At 36.9% G+C, this 25881-nt stretch overlaps 3 protein-coding genes across 4 annotated transcripts; 2 read left to right on the top strand and 1 right to left on the bottom strand.

Annotated features, from left to right (window-relative positions):
* Positions 1-634: 634 nt before the first annotated feature.
* Positions 635-5910, bottom strand: LOC112319941 (olfactory receptor 5T2). Of its 2 annotated transcripts, XM_045185312.2 has the most exons (4): positions 5856-5910; positions 3460-3494; positions 2360-2532; positions 635-1756 (listed from the first exon to the last, which is right to left on the bottom strand). In XM_045185312.2, exon 4 carries the CDS (start codon positions 1562-1564, stop codon positions 635-637), a length of 930 nt encoding a protein of 309 aa, XP_045041247.2. In that variant the 5' UTR covers positions 1565-1756; positions 2360-2532; positions 3460-3494; positions 5856-5910. The 2 variants fall into 2 exon arrangements, with proteins under 2 accessions (XP_045041247.2, XP_053781868.1); XM_053925893.1 differs by lacking the exons at positions 2360-2532; positions 5856-5910 and having other exon boundaries at positions 3460-3504.
* Positions 5911-9260: 3350 nt separating this feature from the next.
* On the top strand, positions 9261-14062 carry LOC112319946 (olfactory receptor 5T9-like). Its single transcript, XM_024577339.3, has 2 exons — positions 9261-9283; positions 12917-14062. The coding sequence occupies exon 2, from the start codon at positions 13070-13072 to the stop codon at positions 14060-14062; it is 993 nt and encodes a 330-aa protein (XP_024433107.2). The 5' UTR covers positions 9261-9283; positions 12917-13069.
* Positions 14063-22008: 7946 nt separating this feature from the next.
* LOC112319925 (olfactory receptor 5T2) lies at positions 22009-25175 on the top strand. The gene is made up of 2 exons (XM_024577319.3): positions 22009-22029; positions 24102-25175. The coding sequence occupies exons 1-2, from the start codon at positions 22015-22017 to the stop codon at positions 25044-25046; spliced, it is 960 nt and encodes a 319-aa protein (XP_024433087.3). The 5' UTR covers positions 22009-22014; the 3' UTR covers positions 25047-25175.
* The last annotated feature ends 706 nt before the right edge of the window (positions 25176-25881 follow it).

The raw sequence follows: 25881 nt of genomic DNA, 5'->3' as shown, positions 1-25881 counted from the left end.
AAAATATATACCAGTATTCATGTTGAAATTCTTACACCTGTGCTGCACAATGTGACTTTATTAGAAAATGAGGGCTTTATACAGGTCATTAAGTGAAAATATGGTATTTGGGTGGTCCCTAACCCAATATGACTGGTATCTTTATAAGAAGTGGTTATTAGGACACAGACACTCAGAGAGTAAACAACAGGTGAAGACACAAGGGGAAGATGGCTATGTACAAACCAAAGGGAAAAGCCTCAGAAGAAATCAGCCTTGTCCTTAGCTGATCTCAGAGTTCTAGATTTGAGGACACTGAGAATTTATGTGGTACAAACCACTAACTAGTCTACTGTACTTTGTGATGGCAGACCTGACAAACTAATGCAGTCACTCTCAGCATGTATGTAAATATATGTGTGTGTGGTGTGTTTCTGAGGGTGAGTTAAGTAAGAAACAGAGGGACGGCACAGTTTTCCTGCTTGTGTAGAAACTGCACAGGTGGAAGGTTCACTGTGATGTTAAAAGAAAAATGTGTAAGATGAATAACAAGACACTAATATGATAAAACAAAAAATATATAACTTTTTGATAAGAGGACAACAAATATCATTCTTATTTTATTTATATTTAATGGTTAGGGAGAAAATGTACTTTATTTATACACCATTTTCCCAAACACTCTTTTCATTGCCTCTTTCACATCTTTGTTCCTCAGACTGTAGATGATGGGATTCAGCATGGGAATCATGATGGTATAAAATGTGGACACTATCATGTCATGGTCCAAGGCATAGCTGGAACTCGGTCTCACATACATGAAGAGGATGGTTCCATGAAAAATTGACACTCCTGTTAGATGAGAGCCACACGTAGAGAAGACTTTTCTCCTCCCCTCAGCAGAACGCATCCTCAGAATGGCCAACAGAATTAAACCATAGGAGATCAGGACTATCAGCATAGTGACTATTTCAACAGCACCCACAAAGTAGAAGAGTAGAAGCTGGTTTGTGTGAGTGTCAGAACAGGAAATAGCAAGGAGAGGAGGGACGTCACAAAAGACATGTCTGATTTCATTGGAGGCACAGAAGGATAGGCTAAATGTGGCCACTGTGTGTACACAAGCATGCAAAATGCCACCGATGTAAGAAGCAATGATGAGTGGCACATAGACTCTGGGTGACATGCTGACTGTGTACAGCAGGGGGTTGTAGATTGCCACATAGCGATCATAAGCCATTGCAGCCAAGAGGAAGCATTCCGTGGTCCCAAAAGTAACTGCCAGAAACATCTGTGTTGCACATCCAAGGAGTGAAATGACTTTATTCTGTGACAGAAAATCTACTAACATATTTGGTGTAATTACTGAGGAAAAACTGGCATCCACGGATGATAACACACTCAGAAAATAGTACATGGGGGTGTGGATCCGGGAGTCCCCAATGACCAATACAATCAGCCCTAAATTTCCCATCAGGGTGAACAGGTAAATCACTACAAACAGGAAGAATAAGGTAATTTGCAGTTCTGGATTTTCTGTGAAGCCCTTCAGTACAAACATAGTAACTTCAGTGACATTCTTCATGTCGAAACCTCACGAAAAAACCTTGAAGATATTTATAACATTATCGTTCATATTTTTCTGACCAGATGAAAAAAGTTGTGACTCAATTAAAGTGACCTATGTCTTCATGTTTATTTCTTTTCAGTGAATAATTTCTTAGCTGCAGTTCAAGAACCAGGATCATGGCCAAGGGTCAAAGGTTGATGCCGCTCACTACAGAATCAAACAGAAAATTGGGGTTTTAACTCCCAGGCTCAACTCATGTTATTTAAAAACTGTGAAGTCAAATGGGTAATCCACCCACAAATTCCATTAGTTATGTTCCTACTTAGTGACATTAAAACACAAATAAACAACTAAAAAATTATGTAATTATGACAATTTTTATCTCAAAACAAAATAAATATGGAAGGGGAACTTATATTACTAAAACTGAGTCTTTAAAATAAGTTTAAATATAGAATGTGTTAAATTAGCTTTGTTTGACACACTAACAGCCTAATGCATTGTAATATTTTATGAGTTACACTGTAAAATCTTCCAGCTCCCTTATGGTATTGAATAAAAAAAATTCATATGTGGAATCTAATGAACAAACTGAACTAACAAGCAAGATGGAGAGAGACTCAGAGATGGAGCACAGATAACAGGTAGTGGAGATGGGATATTAGGGGGTGGAGGGATTGAGGGAAAAGGAAGAAGGACACACGGACATGGACAACAGTGTGGTGATTGCTGGGAGAAGGGAGGTAGAAGGGGACTAAATGGTGATGGAAATAATACAATAAAGATTAAATTAAAAGTAATCAGTATTACCTTAAGAACATGGATTATGTTTTCATATAAAATTGCATGACAGTTTGTTTGTCATTCAGTTTGGTTTTCAAATGCTCAGCATTATATTGTCCTTTTGGGGCAAATATTTGTTCATTTGTATTCTTTTTGGAAATCTGAAGTCTTAGTATATGTTCATCTACTTTCTCAAAATTCTGCGGTGAAAATGAACAAATGATAAGAAATGACAAGGAATACAATTTTTCTTTTAGAGCATTACACTTGTATAATGTTGATTTTTGGATTCAGTGAAATAACAACTAGGTAAAAGTTGCAATTAAGTTCAGAAACATCAGTAACTAGAAATATAACAAGAGTAATAAAAAATTATTGCACCTAGTCAGAAAACTTTTATTTAAAAGCAAATAAACCCAAGAAATCAGCTAGAAGTTATAGAAAAAATCTTTCCTGCGTGGTCCAATGGCTGTTTAAATAGGAATCAGAGTGATACCAGAAGCTGAATTGATGGTGTATATTAGCCCATAATATAACACCAGTCAGAGGATGTGTTTTATTCAAGGGTGTTATCACACTCATTTATTTAATTTTTTATATCCACCCTTAGAAAATCTGAGTCAGTCTTAAGGGCACATAATCTGCTGCTAATTATATTTTGTATATTATTTTAACTCAAGCTCCAGTTTCAATACATTAACATGATCCCATTCGTGAGAGGGAACCATATGGAATCAAAGACTGGAAGTCCTACTACCTTTTTCCTAGAAAATCTGATTGTTGAAACACTACATTCACTTCAGTAAAATTGTTTTCACTGTTCATATTGCTCATTGACTATTTCTCTATTTATTATATTTTCAAAAGTATACATGATAAGTAATTGATAAATCGTTGCTTATAGAACAATTCCCCAAGTACAGAAATACAGAGAGCAAAGAGTGATGCTCTCCTTCCAGTTCCTCCTTCTGCCCAATCCAGTGTCTTCTCTAGAGATAACTGTTGCTGTGGCAGCCCTTCCACTCTGGGCATTTTCATATACACTTATGTGTGTTTGCCTACCTACACTTAAGGATTAATAAAATCATCCTTTGCGAAAAAACAGAAATAGAGAACAAAGCACATACCAACGATCTTCTGGGAAAGATGAAGTCAGGACTACCTAGAAGAATTGTCAATAGCAGGAGAAAACATTAGCATATAGTTATTGGGAAGATTAAAGGCAAATAAAACAGAAACTACTCATATCAAACATTAGAGAAGGCAGAATTTAGTTTGAATCCTATGTACTAAAACAAAAAAAATTGCAACATAAATTGGAGCACCTTAACCACTTATTCTGATGAACTGAATGTTTTTGAACTGCTCTGACACAATAAAATAATTTTCAATACTTCATTTCATTTAAAAAATCTTTTTTTTACATCTAAGTTTTGCTGCTTCATTTAAAAACTGAAATTCTGAAAGTTTTGGTAGTACGTGAATCTGTCTCTCACAGTTTGGAAAGCATTTGCCATTTTCTGTGACTTGAAGTGCATCAACATTTAAAAATATTGCTCCCCAAAGAAATTACATGGATGGTTCTTCAATATGTTATAGTAATAATAGCTTGGGGGATGACCTAAACATATTGCTACATAAACTTGTGTTTTTCTTTTTGTAATTGTTTTATTTTATGTTTTATTTTTGTTCAAGTACAGTTGTCTCCATTCCCCCCTCCCATTCTTAAAAAATAGGTGGGAAAAACATAGTTCTTTTAAATTTAAGGAATGCCATGGTGAAGGATGACATGACAATTGACCAAAGAGAGGGTGTGATGAAAGAATTTATGTAGGGAGGTCAGAACAAAAATGATAGAAGTAACAAAACACACTTTGATAAATGTGATGCAGTCAATCTGTGTTGTAATGCAGTTAGAAATCACAAGAAAAAGCTCCACCCCAATACAGCTCTTTTCATCAGTTCAGTGAAACACGGTCCATGGAAAATGAAATAACTGGAATCCAAAAGTGTGTGCTCAGCTCCATAATTAAAAGAAGTATGTGATGTTAGGTTTGCCCTCCAAAATTTACTCTTCTTTAAAGAGCAGTAAATTTAACTGGCAGAGCAGACACAACAATGCACAGACACAGATGAATTAGATATGTAGAACAATAAGTATTTAAGCAATGTTTTTAAAAATATGTTACTTTTATTATAATTGTAACATGAACATATAAGTAAAGTTTGTCACTACATGTATTCACTTTTTAAAATTAGCTAATATTGGTGCACAACACTGATGGTGTAACTGCACCACTGAAAAACATAGTTGACCCCAGCCTTGAACTACACAGTTTGTTCTCTATCTACATGGAATCTCTTCATTTTGTGACAATTACTTTGCACTTGAACATTTCTCCATCGGACTACCTCTAATGAATTTTACTGTAATTCTTGTTTTTCCTCTGTGTACTCTTCTGTGTCTGGATTAGAACACAAAGAGGACTGTGAGTTATATAATCTATTAAAACAACAACAAAAATACACACAGGTCACCATTGCACATTTTCCACATTGCAGTGGGCTGCATTTTGCACTGAGTAAATAAGATAATGGAAAGTACCATCGTAAATACACTCATTAAATTTCTCTTACAACCACCATTTCTGATAGATGGGTATGACTAAAATTTATTAGTACTTAATGATAAGGCTCAGAGTTTTAAAGAGAAAATTACCATGTACCTTAAAGATTTTAGTAATATACTATCAACCTTTGTTAATTAAGGTAAACTCACTTCCAAATATATAACATTAATAGTGGGCAGAATATCATGAAATCCTGGGCTCAGTATTGAGGTACGGAGCTTGCACAGGGGGAGAGGAATGACGGCAGCCACCTACCGAGCTGTGGGACTTCTGCACACGCTGCATCTCACCTGCGCAGCAACTCCCACATGAGAAAGTGCCAGGGCCTGAGTCAATCCTAGTCGTCCTCAGGGTGCAGGCACTCTTCACTGCCCCCTGTATGCCCTGGCTTCATTCTGCCACTGAGCTCCCCACTCCCCGACCCCACACACAGAAATACTCAACGCATGGCCTTGATGTATTTGGATACTTGAAGCTATTAATATAGTGAAGCAAGTAGTGATCTGAAGTGGCTTCTACATTGCATAGCTACCTAAATAAACCTAAGAGAATTATTATTTTCCTCATTAAATGAAAATAACCCCCAGATAGTGAGCAGGTCAAATGTTTTCTTGCCCTCCATTGAGAAATTTACTGTTTTTGCACTTCATGCTGGTCTGACATTTTTTCATCACACAAATGAAAATATACACTCTGTGGGGAGCATTTTCTTTTTCCTGAAGACATAAATTCAATTCAATGTTTTGTTTATTCTGGGAAATGTTGTCATTCAATTCTTAGGCAGACTGCAGTCATCAGACTGTGACTAATTCACCTATGCAATAGGCAACAACTAAAGGGCTTAGTATTGGAGCTTTCATAACATATATTTGACCTGTTATTTTAGATCTTACCTATTAAAATATTCTGCGTATTTCCTGAAACTTCCTCTTACCGGTAGAACAGCAAATGCATGTTTAGGTACATTATAAATGCGGCTTATTTAATTTGCTTATATCAACTTAATCAACTTTGATAAAACCCAGAGGAGATGCCCCAAGGGGAATACACCCCAATTACCTTCTGGCTTAAAATAGCAACATGATAATTTATTCAATAACAAAAAGTGAGCAGGTCTAGAGTAGTGTACTACATGTTGATATTTATAAAATGAATAAAGATATTTTGGGGGCTTTTCATCAATTAATAGATATATACACAAACCATAAACATGCATGGGCTCACCTGGGTCCAAAATAGGAAATTTTAGCATAGGTAGAGAGGGAGGCCCAGTAAAGTTTTTATTTTTCTTCACTTTTCCAGAAGCGCCTCACCCTTACTCAGGCTCAATCAGTGTCAGGGAAGGACTGTGAGAGACTGATGTAGTGTTAGAAGTCCCTGAGGATCTCTGAAGCAGGTGGTGCATGCTCCTGTTAAGAAGTACAGGGCTTCACCTGGAGGAAAAAATTGCTGAGAAGAGTATCAGCTGAGTAGGGCAGGTACAGCAGGCAGGTAAGGTTTCAGCAGGAAGCGAGCTTCTGGAAGATGTAGGACTAAGACAGTACTGTTAAATGTCTTCTTGGAGAAATGTCTGTTCAGGTCCTCTGCCCACTTTTTACATTGGATTGTTTGTTTGGGCTTGAGTTATATGAGTTCTTTATGTATTTTTGGATTTAACCATTTATCTCAGCTGTTTGCTAGTATCTTCTCCCATTTAGATGGTCGCTTTTGTGTTTTGTTGGCAATTTTTTTGTTGCTGCGTAGAATCTTTTTACTTTGGTATAGTCTCATTCACTTATTTTGTGTCTTTTCTTCTCTTACCTTTGGGGTCAACTTCATAAAATACCCCATAAGACCAAGGTATCTAGTAATACATAGATTTAATGCAATTCCCACCAAAACCTCAATGACATTTTTAAAGACATAGAATAAGAAAGAAATCATCAGACTTGTATGGAACAAGAAAGTACCCCAAATAGGCAGAGCAACCCTTAGATAAAGGAACAAAGTCAGAGGTAGCACACTTTCTGACTTCAAATTATACTACAAAGTGACAATAATCAAAACAGCATGCTAAGTGAATCAAGCCAGTCAGTGAAAGACAAATACCACATGATCTCATTTATATGTAGAATGTAATAAACACAATAAACTAATGAACACAACAGTGACAAATGCTTGAATATATGAAACAGACTGACAGCTGCTGACAAAGAAAGGGAATGAAGTACGGTGAGGGACTAACCAAAGAACATTTTTGCACAACCCATAGGAAAGGACAACAATATGCGGATTAACTCAGGGAGAGGAGACAGTGGGGTTGGTGGAGGAGGGAAAGGGAGAAAAAGCTGGAACTACTGTAACAGCATAAACAATAAAATACAAATAAACTTTTTTAAAAAGCATGGTGTTGGCAGAAAAACTGACACACGGACCAATGGAACAGAACTGAGAGCTCAGAACTCAACCCAGATGTGTGAGGGCTAATAATTGACAAAAGAGCCAAAAACATACAATGGAGAAAGGAAAGCCTCCTCAATAAATGTTACTGGGAAAATTAAAAAGCCACATGCGAAAGAATGAAAATAGACTTACTGTTTGCCTCCATACACAACAATTAACTTAAAATGGATTAAAGACCTAAATATAAGATTTGAAATAATAAGTTTCATAGAAGAATTCATAGGTACTAAACTTATAGACATTTTACAGAGTACTTCATGAATTTGGCCCCAAAGTCAAGGGAAGACATATTAAAGGTCAACAGATATATGAAAAGATGCTCAGCCTCACTAGCTATTAGGGAAATGCAAATCACAACTATAATGAGCCACCACCTTGCACTTGTTAGAATGGCTGTTATCAACAAGACAAGTAATAACAAGTGTTGGAGATGTTTTGGAGGGGGAAAAAAGCTGTTATATATCCTGCTGGTGGAAATGTAAATTGGTACAGCCATTATGGAATACAGTGTGAAGGTTACTCAAACATTAAGAATAGAGTTACCATGTGACCTAGCAACCCCTCTTCTGGCTATATCTACATGAAAATTTGAAAACACTTATTCGCAAAGATACATGCACCCCTATGTTCATTGCAGCATTATTCACAGTGGCCAAGACATTGTAAGAACCAAAGTGTCCTTTGTCAGGTGATTGGATAAGATGTGGTACATAGGTACAATGGGACACTACACAGACAGGAGAAAAGATATGACCCTGCCATGTATGACAACATGGGAAGATCTTGAGGATATCATGCTAAGCAAAATAAGTCAAACAGAAAAAGTCAATAACCATATCATTTCACTCGTGTGGAATATAACACTGAAAACAATAAATAAACAAAGCAGAAAATGAAAAACTCACAGATACAACAACGGTATGGTGGTTACCAGCTTAAGAGGGGATGGGGTATTAAAGGAAAAAGGGGACAAATATATGGTCACAGAAGGATATTTGACATTGGGTGGTGAGCACACAATTCAATATGCAGATGATGTAACATAGAATTGTATACATGCAACTGATCTAATTAACCAATGTCACCCCAAAAAGTTAATTTTAAAAAGTGCATAGCTTAGTGTTAGTCTGTAGATTGGTGCATTGTGTCCTCAAGACAAGTCCTCATGCAACTCAAAGTTTGATCTTTATCTCTGCCTGATCTCTAATATTCTAAAGTTCTGTTAAACAGAATGTTACCATTATCCATACACCGTCCCACCTCTGCTGTCAATAATTCTGGTTCAGGTATTCATATCTTATCTCCTCTATTGAGAACTTATGATCTTAACTGTCTCTCTCATACCACTCAGAAGTGTAGTACATTAATTTAAATAAGTACAGTAATTTTTATTAAATCACTGTGGATTCATTTATAGCTTATGCTTTCAGATTATTTCATTATGTACTTGGTTAGAGGATTTTGAGACCAGTAAACAGATTGTATTCCCAGAGGAAACTGAATTTAAGAGAATTTAAGTTATCAACCCATTGCACATAGCTATTTAGTATCAAAGCTAGATCTATGTTCTATGTTATTCAATTCCTTTTCCAGTCTTGCTCAAAAACTTTTTCCAGTGAAATGCCACTTCATACTACAAAGTACATTTATGTAATCATTTTGATCATATTGTTTATTGCTCCACAACTATCCTCTCATTTACTATGTAAAACAACAAAATCATCTTGATACATTTTCCGTCCCAGAAGAGACTACGTGCCTTTTCTCCGTGGAGCGCCCCTGTGGACTTCCAGAAGAGCTTGCGAACCTGGGATAAGAGGAGTCCAAATGCTTCATGCTCAGAGCACATCCTCACTGAGCGAGCAGTTCATTTCCACAGGTAGGAGGAGAGGTTTTCCATCACCCAAAAATAGCAGGTGTTATAATCCTAAATCTCAAACTAGATTATATGCTTTAATATGTAAATCTGAGGTGGAAATTTCTACTTAATTTAGGGCTGAATTTAAAATTGAAGGAGAAAATTTAGGGAAATACCGGGGAGACTAAGAAAGATGCAACATATTATGTCAATAAATTTGTAAATTGGAAATCAGATTTAATTTTCTTGATGGAAGATAACAGAATTAAGGTAGTAGAAATAAGTGACTATATTTTAAATTTATGAAAATTATTAAATGAAGAAAAAATTAACTACCAACCAATCATTGGGTATACACCATTGTGAAATCGTATTTTTTTTCTCATGAAAGGATATAAATGAATTTAAAACTCATTTTACTAAGTTGCTAACTGACCTAGAAGCCACTTTGTCTTTTTTACAGAAATATATAATGGTTGACTTGAGCTTGTGGTTTTGTAAATGAATTCAGATACACGAGGACATTGTTTTGCATTGTTTCTAGGGGATAACATTTCCAAATTTGCAGCATTTTGCAATGAGACCATGACATGGTCACCTGAAAGGAGCTTAGTTTGAAGACAGAAACCCCGGACTTGAATCCTGGTTGTACTAGTAGCTATGTGAGCGTAATCAAGGCCACATCATAGGCCACGCTGGTTCCCAGTTTTCTCATCTATAAAAGGGTTTTGGATTAGTTGGCAGGTTGCTGTGTGCAAAACAGAAGATAACGTACATGAAAATTCTAACACCCGGCAGCTGCTTCATAACATGCTGTAGCTGCTATGGTATCTTTGCTTTTTTTCGAGCTTAGTGTGGTTGTCGCCGTTCTCAGTCAGGGCTGGATGGTGATGTTTGCTTTCTGACTGTGTGAGGGGTGAGGAACTCATTTGATTATCGTTTTCCAGAATGATCATGGTTTTGTTAAATTTTGAAATCTAACCTTTGTCTTTCTAATGTCTATCTCCTAAAGTGAAATTAGTTACATGTAGCCACAATCAGTTCTCATGTCCTAGAGATTAGTTGACCGAAGTGCCTGTTTGAAGAGTATCCTCAGTGAGGTAGGTGAACCCCACACATTTTGTCTCTCACCCCTCCAGTTCCCCACAGTGAGGAAGCTAATCGCAGTAATGGAACATACTCTGGATTAAAATATGCCTTCATTCATAAGCCACTATCTTACACTACAGATAAACTCAGAGAAATCAAGAGTTATGAGAATATTATTTTGCTCAAAATTACCAGAAGAATGTGTGCAAAGATGTTATTTTACTGTCTTGCTTAGAGTCAAAATGCAAAGACAGAAATGTATTCTAAAGTTCTTTCTTTTTAAGGTTCTCGATACCATAGAATATTGGGACTCACTGGATATAATCTCATAAGAAAGGCATTTAAATATATCTTAAGTACCATATTGAAAAGACATATGTATAACTAAAAGAAGAATACTTAGCTTCCAGTTTGGTGCTCAGCCATTGCTCAATGCTTTGAAGAAAAAGCTAATTTCATAACTCCCTATTCATATATTGTAGTTAAATAAAATTTGGAAGCCATGTTTCCACATGGATGTATCCTTCACATAAAATAAAAACACTTTAATATACACTGTAATGCATCTTATAAATAAACACTCTGGAATCACGCCACGGTCACATTATTGAACAAGACATGCCTGAAAATTTGGTTAATCTTAGTTATTCTTTGGTTTGGGGAAATGAAGTTACTTTTTCAAGGCTGTACTGTCACTAGATGCTCATCTGAGAATTTTAATACAAGGTCGTAGAGTACAAATATAATGTTCTTCACCTTACACAAGTGTATGATCTCAGACACACCATTAAGTAAAGGTCAGGGCTGTGCTGCTGCTGAAATTCCTCCTGTGTGTAACAGTCAACGTGCACTTTGTAACGGACACCTTTAGTGGACCGCACATTGATACATTTTCTAAAGTGGCTTGCATACTTTTTGCTGTTCTCACTGTACTTCTGATCTGCCTCATTCCTATTTTGTCCCTGAATCTGTTGGGGCAAACATGGGTGAGAGAGACAGACAGACAGTGAGAAATTTTGTTAAACAGAAAAAAATTGGTTATGATGCTCAAATAATACACTAATATATAATTATATTATTAATTGATTTTATCTTATTTTATTAATGTAACTATTCAAAGTAAACTGAAAATTACTATAAGACATTTGTGTATTTGTGTTCTCAGGAGTATAGTTAGTTGTCTGTATTTACACAGAGTTGAAATTTAGCTTAGTTGTATTTTTTTACTCTAGAATCACTAAGGATTAAATGAGCATTTTGTGTAGTGGGGGAATTGTATTCCCACATTTGAAAAGCTATTTATTCTTTGATTTAAAGTATTCCACATGGATCTGGGAAGACCTTTCTGGAAAATAAAAATATGCAGATTTTCTCTCTTTTTTTCTTGGTGTGTGAGCGTTGACAAAAATGTGTGTTTCGTGTCACAAATATAAGTCAGTGGTGTGTCCCTGGACCCACACTACAGTTTTTCACTCCTTCAGTCTGTGACACACTGAAGGGAAACAGGAACCCCACTCCCTAAATCTTGCTCCTAGATATGGTAGATGCTACATTTCATTGTGTTTAAACCATGAAGAATTCATCCCAGGTACAGACAACATTTCACTTTGTTTATACACTTCCTTCTTTTCACATTTCACTGCATGAGAAACGGTCTGAAGCAAAGGAAACACATTACAAATAAAACACTACCTTGTGGCTCTTATTGTAATTTTGGTCTTTTCACAATAGCTTTTATAAATGTTATAATCTATTACTGGGTAATTTTTCTTTTATAGTGATTTTAGTGACTCCTTAAGAAACTGTAATATATTAAAGAAATGGTCAGCATTTATTTTTGACATACCTAAGTCTTAAAAATACATCCAAGGATTTTATAAGACTAAAGAGTACATAAATAGAAAAATATCTTACATTGGCATTAACTTAAATTGGACAACTATTAACAATATATGAAACTGTGCATGCCTTAATGGACAACTTGGTGATAGGTGTATCAAGGAAGAAAACTGACAACCAAACCAAACCAATGTTCTATGATGACTTGTGTACAAGGTGCCTCCCCCAGTGTCTAGAAGTACTAGTGGGAAGGGGTTCCAGCCAAAAAGAGGATATACGTGGTTTGGTGGGAAAAGGCTGCCCCATGTGACAAGCTGAAATGTAATTCTGACATAACTCATTTTCCAGTCATCTGACAATGATCTAAAAACAATTTTTACGTCGTTTTTCTCATTTAATACAATACAATTCTAATTTACACACAATCGTGTGATATTAGTGTGGTTGTTTTCATTTTAACAATTGTACATGGTAAGGAAAGGCATCTCATGTGCACTGTAGCAAATCTAGACCTCCTATTCAGATGTATAATTTCTATTACAATATTTTGAGTTAAAATTTCTATATTTATTCATCTTTGTGAATGTTAAGATGACGAGATATGAAACTAGGTGGAAGTAAATTTGACAGAAAATAATTTGGAAATTAAAGCACATAAATTGAGATTTAAAAAAAAATATGACAAATGTAGCCAGTCATTTAACCAAAATTTCTTTAATTTAACAGGGTAATGTGTTCATTGGCCCCATCTTCTTCATCAGTGCTTATGCCCTCACCACCAAGGATTTCAACAGGCCCTTTAAGAAAAAATCAAGGGGATAAATTACGGTAGATGCTATTTTAAAAAATATTGCTTTAAAATCTGTAAATAAAAATAAAATGTCACAGTCGACTTCAAATTTTGATTTACGCAAGATTCAGATTAAAAATGTGACTGAAGTCACTATGTTTATATTGACAGGATTCACAGATGATTTTGAGGTACAAGTCTTCCTGTTTTTACTATTTCTAGCAATCTACCTTTTTACTCTGATAGGAAATTTGGGGATGGTTGTATTGGTCATGATGGATTCTCGGCTGCACAACCCTATGTACTATTTTCTGAACGTGTTGTCCTTCTTGGATGCCTGTTATTCTTCAGTTGTCACACCCAAAATGTTGGCTAATTTCCTGAATGAGAACAAAGCCATTTCTTATCTTGGGTGTGTAGCACAAATGTTTCTCTTTGTTACATTTGGAACCACGGAATGCTTCCTCTTGGCTGCAATGGCTTATGATCGCTATGTGGCAATCTACAACCCCCTGCTGTACACAGTCAGCATGTCACCCAGAGTCTATGTGACACTCATCATTGCTTCTTACATCGGTGGCATTTTGCATGCTTGTGTACACACAAGGGCCACTTTTAGTCTATCCTTCTGTGCCTCCAATGAAATCAGACATGTCTTTTGTGACGTCCCTCCTCTCCTTGCTATTTCCTGTTCTGACACTCACACAAACCAGCTTCTACTCTTCTACTGTGTGGGTTCTGTTGAAATAGTCACTATGCTGATAGTCCTGATCTCCTATGGTTTAATTCTGTTGGCCATTCTGAGGATGCGTTCTGCTGAGGGGAGGAGAAAAGTCTTCTCTACGTGTGGCTCTCACCTAACTGGAGTGTCAATTTATCATGGAACCATCCTCTTCATGTATGTGAGACCAAGTTCCAGCTACACTTTGGACCATGACATGATAGTGTCCACATTTTACACCATCGTGATTCCCATGCTGAATCCCATCATCTACAGTCTGAGGAACAAAGATGTGAAAGAGGCAATGAAAAGAGTGTTTGGGAAAAATGGGTTTTTCAATAAAGTATTTTTTTACAGTTAAAAATGAATATAAAAATTGACAGTTTTGTTCTATGGCTCAATATTAAAAAGATATGATGAGCATGTTTGCTTTTCTTGTCAGAATGGCTGTCAGCAATAAATCAACCAACAATTGTTTGCTAAGATGAGGAGAAAAGGAAACCCTCGTGCACTGTGGGTGGGAATGCAGGCTGGGGCAGCTGCTGTAACAGTATGGAAAGCAGTACGGAGTCAATCCAAACTGTAAAGACAGAGCCCTGACCACTGCGTCTCATCTAGTTGCGCACCATCCCACAGACTGAACGGTCTCCAGTTAGATTCCCTGTCAGGGCACATGCCTGGGCAGTGGTTTCCATCCCTGGTTGGGGCAAGTAAAAGAAGCAACCAACTGATCTATCTTTCTCTTTTGCATCAATGTTTCTTTCACTTCCTTTCTCACTCCCTTCTCCTCTCCTAAAAGAGTAAATACTATAAATAAAATCTTTTTAAAATCTATTTAACAAAAATTTAAAAATAGAACTGCATGAAAAAGCGAGGATACATGGTGATGGAAGGAGACATGACTTGGGGTGATGAACACACAATACAATGTACAGGTGAGGTAGAATAGAGATGTACACCTGAAACCTATATAATTATTTAAACAATGTCATCCTAATAAATTCAATGAAAAAATAAATTAAAAAATTTTTAAGTTGAAAAATATTTTAAACATATAAAAATGGAGCTGCCTTAAGACCCAATGATTCTACTTCTGGAAATATATCTGGAGAAAACTAAAACACTAATTTGAAAAAATATATGCACCTCTATGTTCATTGCAGAGTTATTTAAACAGCCAAGATTTGGAAGCAGCCAAAGTGCTTACCAGTAGGTGTGTGGGTAAAAAAATCTGTGCTAGTTTAAACAGTGGAATACCACTCGGCCGTAAAAGAGAAAGAAATCTTACCTTTTGCAACAGCATGGATGGGTGTAGAGGGTTTACAATAAGCAAAATAGGCAAATCAGAGAGAGAGACAAGTACCCTATGATTTTACTGACATCTGGAACCTAATGAACTACATAAGGTAACAAACAAAATAGAAACAGACTCATAGACACAGAGAACAGACTGACAGTTTTCAAAGGAGAGAGAGGCTGGGGTAACAAGTGGAAAAGGGAAGGGATTAACCAGTACAAATTGGTAGTTATGAATAGCCACAGAAATGCTGAGTACAGCACAGGAACTCTCAGGTCTGTCCAAAAAGAATCCATCCATGTAATGTGAAAAATACAGACACTTACTGAAGAAGACACAACATACAAGAAACATTGTACATAGGACAATGAGACCTCAGTCCCCTTCAAAGTAGGCACCTTGGGACCTCATACAGTTCTCCCAGTCACCATCGGCTGTCCCCTCATGTTTTCCTGAATCTCATCAATGGTCTGAAACCTCTTCCCTTTCAAAGGTAACTTTAGTTTCAGGAAAAGCCAGAGGTTGCAGGGTGCCAAATCTGTGTGGTAGGGCTGAGTCCCTTGCGTGATTTGATGTTTTGCAAAAAACTCTGCATGAGATGTGATACATGAAGGGGCTCATTGTTGTGATGAAGCTGCCAATCGCCAGTTGCCCATAACAGCAGCCATTTTCATCCTATTGCAACTCTCAACCAATGAATAACTTTGATGTAGTACTCTTTATAAATTGTTTGGCCTGGAGGGGTGTACTCATGTTCGAGAAAACCTTCAAAATCAAAAAACACAGTTACCATGGTTTTGGTATTGCTGCAGCTTTGCTGCTCCTTCTTTGGCCATGGAGAACCAAGAGACTTCCATTTGGATGACTGGTACTTTGTGTCTGGTTCATAGCCATAGAATCATGATTCATCTCTGATTACGCTTTTCTTGAGGACATCTGGTTCATTGGTAGTGGGTTGAATCAAGTCATGAGCAACTGCAGCACGATGTTCCTTCTGTTTTGGTAGCAGAAGCCATGGAACAAATTTTGCCACAACATATTTCATGCCAAGATCTTGTGGCAAAATCTCAGACACGGTAGTTTTTGGAATCCTCAGGTCAGCTTCTATTTCTCCCATGGTCAGTTGCTGATCTTTGTTGATTGCAGCACGTACACATTCAACACTTCAGGTGTTCTGCTTCTTATAGGCCTTCCAGAATGGGGATCACTTTCAACATATTTTTGACCATCTTTGAATCAATTGTGCCACACTTTTATTTGTGCAGCAGTCATTGCATCTTCCCTAAAAGCCTTGTGAATCATCTGAATAGTTTTTGTAGAGGAATGCTCAAGTTTAATGAAAAATTTGATGCAGATTCATTGTTCTACTTGCTCAGGCATTTTGAATGAGATGGCCACACAGAACACATGCTCACCCAATGGCGTCTACCACACCCACTGACTAGTACAGTGAAGTCAGCATTGTTCACACATGCACTTTCCAGTCCACTCTCCCTGGTGCCAGGTTACATCAGCGTTGTAAACCATTCTCGTTATAGTAACAATGGCTGGACCTCTTCCAGACAGACCTCAGTCAATGACATTGTGATAAATGTTTATAGACTCAGGTGGGTACGTGAAGCAGAGAGACGACCACTCTGTAAAGTAAATGATTGTCTAAACACTTTGCTGTACATCTGAAACTACAGCAGAATAATCTTAAGTATAAATGATAATTGAAAATTAAAGAAAGAGAAAGCAAAAATTGTGAAACGATTATAATGTAGCAACAGAAAGAGAGCTCACTAAGAAGAGACATTTAAAGGAGGGAAATGGGTGAATGGCAGTGGGCAGAGAATTCAAACAGGAGAAGAGAAATGCAGAAAAATTGTTTGGGGGGAAATTATTGTGAAAAGAGATGCTTTGTGTTTGTCCCCCTACGGTGTTATTTAAACTTAATCCAACCTTAGAGAAATATTCTTAGTGTTCTATGGTCTAAGGAGATTTCTTTTCACTGAAATTAAAAGGGTTTTCATAAATAGAAAAAAAATAATAACAATAGTAATATTGGTAACTATGCCAATAACCATAACAGAATGAAAGAATAAAGGAAAACAGAAGGGAAGAAGGAAGGACTACTGCCACTAAAAGTTGTTCTTGAAGGACAGGTTCACTTGCAATGAAAGTGAGGTCTGTGGGAAGCAGGGCCGAACATGAGCACAGCAATGGTACAGGGCCTGAAGAGTGGGAGAATCTGTAGGGGCATCACAGGGTGGGAGGGGTCAGAGTAAAACAGAACCAGAGCTGAGTCAGGACCTGGCCTCTAGAGAAAAGCATCCAGATAAGCTGGGGCTCAGTTGTGGGAAGAGTTCCATCTGCAAGCCGAGTGTGCCTCACCCTCCAAATTGTGCTTGTCTTTTGTCATGTTTGAGTTTAAGTATGATCTTTATAAATGTTCATGACTATTCTCTGTATATTGTGAGAAATGCAGGAATGGATTTTGGTTCTTCTTTTGATGAAATAATAAAAGGCAGTGAAATGCACCATCACAGAAAACATGGTAATGACACCAAGAATTCACAAACATTACCTGTGGTCTGCATACCACAGGCTGTACTCAGATTGCTGCTGATGCATGGACCTAAGGGAGGAGCAGAGTGCTTTTATCTGGAGTCAGATTCCAATGATTCTGTGGTAAGTAGTACGTGAGCTATAGTTTGGTAACAAGCAACTTATAGATTCAATGCAATCCTTATTAAAATACCAATGACATATTTCACAGATACAGAACAAACACTTCAAAAACTTATATGGAACCAAAATGACCCCACATAGATTCCACAATTTTGAGAAAGAAGAACACAGTGGGAGGGTTCACAATCACTGGTATCAAACTATGTTACAAGGCCATTGTAATCAGAACAGTCTGATACTGGCTTAAGAACAGACACATAGACCAATGGAACAGAATAGAGAGCCCAGAAATAAACCCATGTCTCTATGGCCAAGTAATATTTGATAGAAGGTGCAGATGCATAAAATGGAGTAAAAACGATCTCTTCAAAAATGGTGTTGGAAGAACTGGACAGCCACAATCACTAACTTACAACATACACACCAGTAAACTCAAGATGGATAAAAGACTTAAATATAAATCACAACACCATAAAATTCCTAGCGGAGAACATAGGCAGGAAAATCTCAGATATTTCACACAGCAATATTTTCACTGATATGTCCCCTAGAGCAAGGGAAATAAAGGAAAGAATAAACAAATGGGACCTCATCAAAATAAAAAGCCTCTTCACGGCTGAAGAAAACAGCAACAAAATGAAAAGGGAACCAACCATATGGGAAAATATATTTGCCAATGACACCTGAGACAAGGGCCTGATCTCCAAAATATATAAAGAACTCACACGACTCCATTCTAAGAAGACAAGCAACTCAATTCAAAAATGGGTGAATGGCTTGAACATACACTTCTCCAAGGAGGACATACAGAGGGTCCAGAGACATATGAAAAGATGCTCAGTATTGCTAGCTATCAGAGAGATGCAAATTACAACCACAATGAGATACCACTTCACCAGTGAGAATGGGCATCGTAAACAATGCAACAAACAACAAATGTTGGAGAGGTTGTGGAGAAAAGGGAAGCCTAGTGCACTGTTGGTGGGATTGCAGACTGGTGCAACCACTATGGAAAACAGTATGGAATTTCCTCAGAAAATAAAAATTTTCTGCCTTTTGATCTGGTCATTCCACTGCTAGGATTATATTCTAAGAACCCTGAAACACCAATCCATAAGAACCTATGAACCCCAATATTCACAGCAGTACAATTTACAATAACCAAGTGCTGGAAGCAACCTAAGTGACGACCAGTAAATGAATGGATCAAAAATCTATTGTACATTTACACAATGGAATTCTATGTAGCAGAAAGAAAGGAGCTCCTACCCTTTGTGAAAGTGTGAATGGAACTGGAGAGCATTATGCTAAGTGAAATAAACCAGGCAGTGAAAGACAAACACCATATAATCTCACCTTTAACAGGAACCTAATCAACAAAATGAACAAGCAAACAAAGTATAGCCAAAGACACTGAAATTGAGAACAAGCTGACAGTGACCAGAGGGGAGAGGGAAGGGGATTATAGGGGTGAGGGGAGGGGATTTTAGAGGAAAAGGGTGAAGAGTTTGCAGGAATTATTATAAAGGACATGTGGACAATAGCAAGGAAGTGGTGGAAAGAGGGGAGGGAGGTGGGGAGGGCTGAGGTGGTGGGGAGGGGTGCGGGGAAAGGCAGAAAACTGTACTTGAATGATAAAAAACATGTCAACAAAAATAAAAAATAAGGTAAAATAAAATAGAGGGCCCTTCTGGGAAAAGTGATTGAAAGAAACAAAAAATACAAAATAAATAAATAAATACATAAATAAACTCCTAGAAGAAAACATGAGAAAAAAGCTAGACTTTGGACATGACAATGATTTCATGGATGTGATACCATGACACAATAAACACAGTCAACAAAAGCAAAGCTAGTAAGTGAGGAGAATAAATACAACTAAAAATCTTCTGCACATAAAAGGAAAATAATAGAGTGAAAAGGCCAACTATGGAGTGGGAGAAAATGTTTGGAAACCACTTAAATAGACATTTCTCCAAAAAAAGACATGAAAATGATCACAGAGCAATATGAATAAATATAAGATCTGACACAATAAATTACATAGAAAAAATCATAGGTACTAAACTTATGGACCTTGGGCTTAGAGAATATTTTATGAATGTGACCCCAAAGGCAAGGGAAATAAAGGCAAAAATATATAAATGGAAGTATATCAAACTAAAAAGCTTCTGCACAGCAAAAGAAACCTCCAAAAAATAAATAAATAAAAAGGCAACAAGCTACATAGGAGAAGATATTTGCAAACAACATTGTGGAAATGGATTAATATCCCGAATACATAAAGAACTCATACAACTCAACACATAACAAACAATTCCATTAAAATTGGGCAGAAGACTTGAACAGACACTTCTCCCAAGAAGACATACAAATGGCCATCAGAAATATGAAAAGATGTTCAACTTCACTAGCTATTAGGGAAATGCATTACAATACTACAGTGAGATACCACCTCACACCTGTTAGAATGGCTATATCATAATTGTGACAAAAATTAACAAGTGTTGGAGAGGTTGTGGAGAAAAAGAAACCCTCATTCACTGCTGGTGGGAATATAAACTGCTACAGTCACTATGGAGAACATTATGGAGGCTCCCCCACAAAGTAAGAATACAGTTTCCATGTGATTCGGCAACCTTCTTTTGGGTATCTACCTCCAAAATTTGAAAACATTATTGGCAAAAATATATGCACCCCTATGTACACTGCAGCAATACTAACGGTGGCCCAAACCTGGAGACAAACCAAGTGTCCTTCGAGAGATGAGTGGATAAAGAAGATGCGGTATGTACATGCAATGGAATGCTGCTCGGCCATAGCAATAGATGAAGTACTGCCATTTGTGACAATATGGGTGGACCTTGAAAATATCATGCTAAACAAAATAAATTGGTCATAAAAAGCTAAGAACCATATGATTTTACTCAAATGTGGGATATAAAACTGAAACTCATACACACAAAAACAGTATTGTGGTACAAGAGGGATGGGAGTTAGGGGAGTAGTAAAGGGGTAAAGGGGCCAACCCTTGGTGATGGAAGATGACTTGACTTTGGGTGGTGAGCACACAATGCAATATACAGATCACGTATCATACAAATGTACACTTGAAACCTGTATAATCTTATTAACCAATGTCTTCCTAATAAGTTCAATATGAAATAAAACAAAGAGAAATACATTAAGTACAGATGCAAGCCAAAAAAACCTTAATGTCACCAATCATCAGGAAAATGCAAATCTAAAGCATGATTGTACTCAGAGGCCAGAGGACTGTGATTATTTAATAAATATCAATGCATAGTAAATTATTCCATAACCACTGTATTTTTAATTAGTGAGTAAATTCACATTGCTATCTTGAACCAGGAGATAATTGGAACATGTTCCCCTTGGGGAAATTCTTGTGGTTTTCATCAACAGTTGAGTAAGGGAATATAAATGATCTAAATTACTGTATTCATAGTGTATCTAAACCCACATTTGCTGATACACAGGTAAGAAGAGAAAAATTAGGTCACTTGAAAAACATTTTACTAGGTGTGGCCTAAAAATGTGAAGGTCAAATGTTATAAAATCTTCAGTACTAAAAACTTCAGTTGCTGCCTATTGCAACTATTGAATTTATGTTTGTAGAGTCAAAAAAGAGTTTTACAAATTGAGTGTATGCTTTCATTTTTCTGTTGGAAAAAGACAGATCAGATTAATACAAGAACAATAAAGAACACATTAGACTTGCTCAACTACCTGCAGGCTTGTATTTGCTCTAAGGAGGAAACAATCTATTATCCTTTATTTTCCTAGCATTGTAATATAGAATCCATTTTAAATTAACACCATTTCATAATGTTTCTCTAGTCTTAATGTTTAAAATTTATCTAAATATTTATCAAGAATCATATTTTATTTCACCGGGAGTGACAGCTGGGGAGGGCCTCTACAGAATGAGGCCATGATACTGTAGCAGACAGAGTAACACTGGGAGTGGGCACGCCCTCTGAGAGATGCAGGATTGATTGCTGGCTCTGGGACTGCTTAGCCGTGAGAGTTGCTGGAAAGTGCACAAAGTCCATTTCTGCTGAGTGTGCTCAGTGCATGGCCGTTACTATTTTGCTCTTCTTGGCCAACTTAGTGTTTCAGTGTTGAGGCAAAGATATTTGGAATTTCCTGCCTTCTTTTAAGACTTTATTTTCAGACTGTGCCAAGTATCTATGCCTCTGTTTTTATTTTGTTCATTAGTTTATTTTGTTCATTACATTTCACATGTAAGTGAGATCATATGGTATTTGTCTTTCAGTGACTGGCTTATTTCACTAGCATAAAAATCTCCAGGACCATCCATGCTGCCTCCAAAGGTCAGAGATCTTTCCTTTTTGTGGCCGTGTAGTGTTCCATTGTGTAAAAGTACCACAGCTTTTTTATCCACTCATCTAATGATGGGAACTTGGGCCATTTCTAGATCTTGGCTATTGTAAATAACACTGATATGAATGTAGTGGGTGCATATATACTGTTGAATTGATGACTTGGTGCTTTTCAGATATATTTGCACCAGTGGGATCGCTGGGTCAAAAGGCAGACTGGCAGCTGTCAGAGGGGAGTGGGGAGGGAGGGACTGGATGAAAGTATGTGAAGGGATTATCCAAACAACATACATGCATAACCCATAGACCCAAACAACAGTGCGGTGATGGCCTGAGGGAAAGAGCAGCAAGTGCTGGGTGGAAGTGTCAAAAGGGGGATAAATGGGGACAACCGTAATAATCTAGACAATAAAAAATAAAATTAAAAAAAAAATTAGAAAACTGGTTTTGCGCTAATTTTAAAAGGTAATGCTTTATTACTAAATTCTCCAAGAATCATACATTTTCTCTTTATAACTCTAAGTGCTTTCAATACATTTTAATATTTACTTAGCTATACCCAGTATAAATTTTATTTTGGCATCTAGTAAAATGTAGCTCAAATATTTAACATTGCAGTTTTTCGCTATCTTATCCAAGTGAAAGTAAGCCCACAGTAATGTAGCAAAAGGAATGGTGGTGAGCTGTGTGGGTAGAGAAAATAATCATAATCAAAATATGATTTGTTGGATTTAATCCTGAAATAATAATATTTCAGTGTGTGTCAATAATCACACAATAAATACACTAAATGTGGACAAAAATGAACTATCTGGCTCAAGGCTCTGGTCACATATTTTTATATGGTTAGGTAGAGTATTAGTTTTGGGACCTAGTATTTGCTAATATTTTAAAAATAAATACATCAGATGACAAAAGATCAATTATATAGTCATGTTAAATTTGCAACCCAAAACTGACATATTTAAAAGAAATTGCTTCATAATTTATTACTTTACACACTTGATTAGTGTGCCTGGCTCTCTACTATTATATTTGCTTGCTCATCCAAACATATTGCTATTTGAAAGACGAGTGAACTTTGAAGAAAAAGCCAACTCTCACACATGACATTTAATCATAAACCTGGCCAATGAACACATACTTTCAGATCAAAAGTCTATGTTGTATGTCTTGCAGGTGTATCATTGAATTGATGTCAGGAATTGTATTGAAGCTAATCTTTTCTTGAGACCCTTGTTTATATTTTTTAAAAATAGATTTTATCTTACTCATCAAAGTTTGCATTTTATTTCTAAATTTAGTTTAATTCAGTCATGGGCCATCATCCTTAAAAAAAAGACCCAAAAACCTTGATTCATTCTTTTAGATGTATCCAAGAAGATATACGAGACTTAGAAAATTTTTAGTAATTAACTCATAAAATGTTAAAATCTAGTTCACATCTACTCCGTAGAACCAAGCTAATTCAACAATTCTCTATTTACAGAATTGTCAAGATTCAAGTTTATTAACATATTTTTGTCTTCAATTTTTACTCCAAACTTATAGAATAAATAAATATTAATGTTCTCATTCTACAGGAGACTTAGCTTAGAGCATTCACTTTCAACCACTACTAAAAAGTCTAGAATGCTGACATTCTATTCCAATGCTCTGTACACTGACATGCTACCTCATGTGTGTCATTGTCAAAAGAAAATTATTTTTAAATAATCACTGCATGTTTGAATGTGATTTAATATGACAACAGCTAAAAAAAACAGTTGTAAGATAACCAGTTGACCTGATGGTTTTGGAAATAACATGGATTCCCATAGTGACCAGACACTCGTCTTTTCCATTTAATTCTGCAGTGAGTGGCATGGACACTTGACCCATTATCTTGTCACTGTCTTCTTGTGTGTAGGTGACAATTTTTACATTGCAAAAACATAAATATGAGAACATAGCTCATGTTCCCTTGTGTTATTCAGTCCAAATTCTGCTTATTCTTTTTTATAGTAAATGAATTCTAATTGTACAAATATATTTACATTTGTTTTGTGTGTTTCAACATGAAGAATGTCACTGAAGTTACTATGTTTGTACTGAAGGGATTCACAGACAATCCAGAACTGCAAATTATCTTATTCTTCCTGTTTCTAGTGATTTACCTATTTACTCTGGTGGGAAATTTGGGGCTGATTGTATTGGTGATTGGGGACTCCCGGCTCCACAACCCCATGTACTATTTTCTGAGTGTGTTATCATCTGTGGATGTCTGCTATTCTTCAGGAATTGCTCCAAATATGTTAGTAGACTTTCTGTCACAGAATAAAGTCATTTCATTCCTTGGATGTGCAACACAGATGTTTCTGGCAGTTACTTTTGGGACCACAGAATGCTTCCTCTTGGCTGCAATGGCTTATGACCGCTATGTGGCAATCTACAACCCCCTGCTGTACACAGTCAGCATGTCACCCAGAGTCTATGTGCCACTCATCATTGCTTCCTATGTTGGTGGCATTTTGCATGCTTGTGTACACACAGTGGCCACATTTAGCCTATCCTTCTGTGCCTCCAATGAAATCAGACATGTCTTTTGTGATCCCCCTGCTCTCCTTGCTATTTCCTGTTCTGACACTCACACAAACCAGCTTCTACTCTTCTACTTTGTGGGCTCCATTGAGATCATCACTATCCTGATTGTCCTGATCTCCTATGGCTTCATCCTGTTGGCCATTCTGAGGATGCATTCGGCTGAGGGGAGGAGAAAAGCCTTCTCCACGTGTGGCTCTCACCTAACAGGAGTGTCAGTTTATCATGGAACCATCCTCTTCATGTATGTAAGACCAACCTCCAGCTATTCTTTGGACCATGACATGATTGTGTCGATATTTTACACCATCGTGATTCCCATGCTGAATCCCATCATCTACAGTCTGAGGAACAAAGATGTGCATAAGGCAATGAAAAGAGTGTTTGGGAAAAATATGTTTATCAGTAAAGTATCTTCTTATAGTTGAAAACAAATGGAAAGAATTGAGAGTCATTATCTGTGTTCAATATCAAAAAGATATTATGAAAATGTTTTACCTTAGTTTACTAGTGCATTTCTGTTTTCCTGGATGTTTTACAATAAAGATCATAGTCAACCTTCTGCCTATTCTGTCTTTAGTTTTAAAAAAGTTGTTATCTATTTTCTTCTTAACGTCTTCTTGCTGATATATGTATTTACACATATATGTATGTGGATTCTGATGCTGCTTGATATAATACCAATGCAAAACACACATACATGTATGTAATCATTACTTTAGGAAGTTGTAAATTGTTTTTTCTCTCCATGTAACATAGAGGCTCTATTAGATGCAACCACAAATACTATTATAATTTTCCCTGACTAGCTCGATCACATACCACCTAGTAAGTAACAACACCACAGCGGACATTAGCCCAGACAGCTTTCCGTGAAACCACTGGCATCTGAGTCACTTCAAAGCTCTCTGCTCCATCCGCACGTCCACGTATTGGCAGCAGTCTGATCACGGTCTGTGTTGTGGGGACCACAGACCATGTGTTCACATTCCTAGTGTCATTGCCATGCTGTTTGTGACGTGCATTTCTCCACATTTTGTTCCTTCATCCAGACCATAGATATTAAACCCATCTCTCATATCACACAGAAGACAAAGTCGAGGTGTTGGGAACCGCCCTGCCTGGTTTCAGAAGCTATAACCCCCCACGGTTAAGGCTGACTCAGAGACCTTGGGAGCATAAGCCACTAAGGAGACAAAGCTTATCTCCCTGGCAAGGGCACCACCTCTGCCCACTTTACTTCACCCTGCTTGGCCCCCAGTG

This window comes from Desmodus rotundus, chromosome 5 (genome assembly GCF_022682495.2).
Source record: "Desmodus rotundus isolate HL8 chromosome 5, HLdesRot8A.1, whole genome shotgun sequence".
Lineage (NCBI taxonomy): Eukaryota > Metazoa > Chordata > Mammalia > Chiroptera > Phyllostomidae > Desmodus > Desmodus rotundus.
The sequence above is the reverse complement of the archived record's forward strand: the minus strand, read 5'-3'. Positions and strand labels throughout refer to the sequence as shown.

Excerpts from the sequence above, each read along its gene's own strand:
- LOC112319946 (XM_024577339.3), top strand. The coding sequence starts at position 13,070 with ATGTCACAGTCGACTTCAAATTTTGATTTACGCAAGATTCAGATTAAA.
- LOC112319941 (XM_045185312.2), bottom strand. The coding sequence starts at position 1,564 with ATGAAGAATGTCACTGAAGTTACTATGTTTGTACTGAAGGGCTTCACA.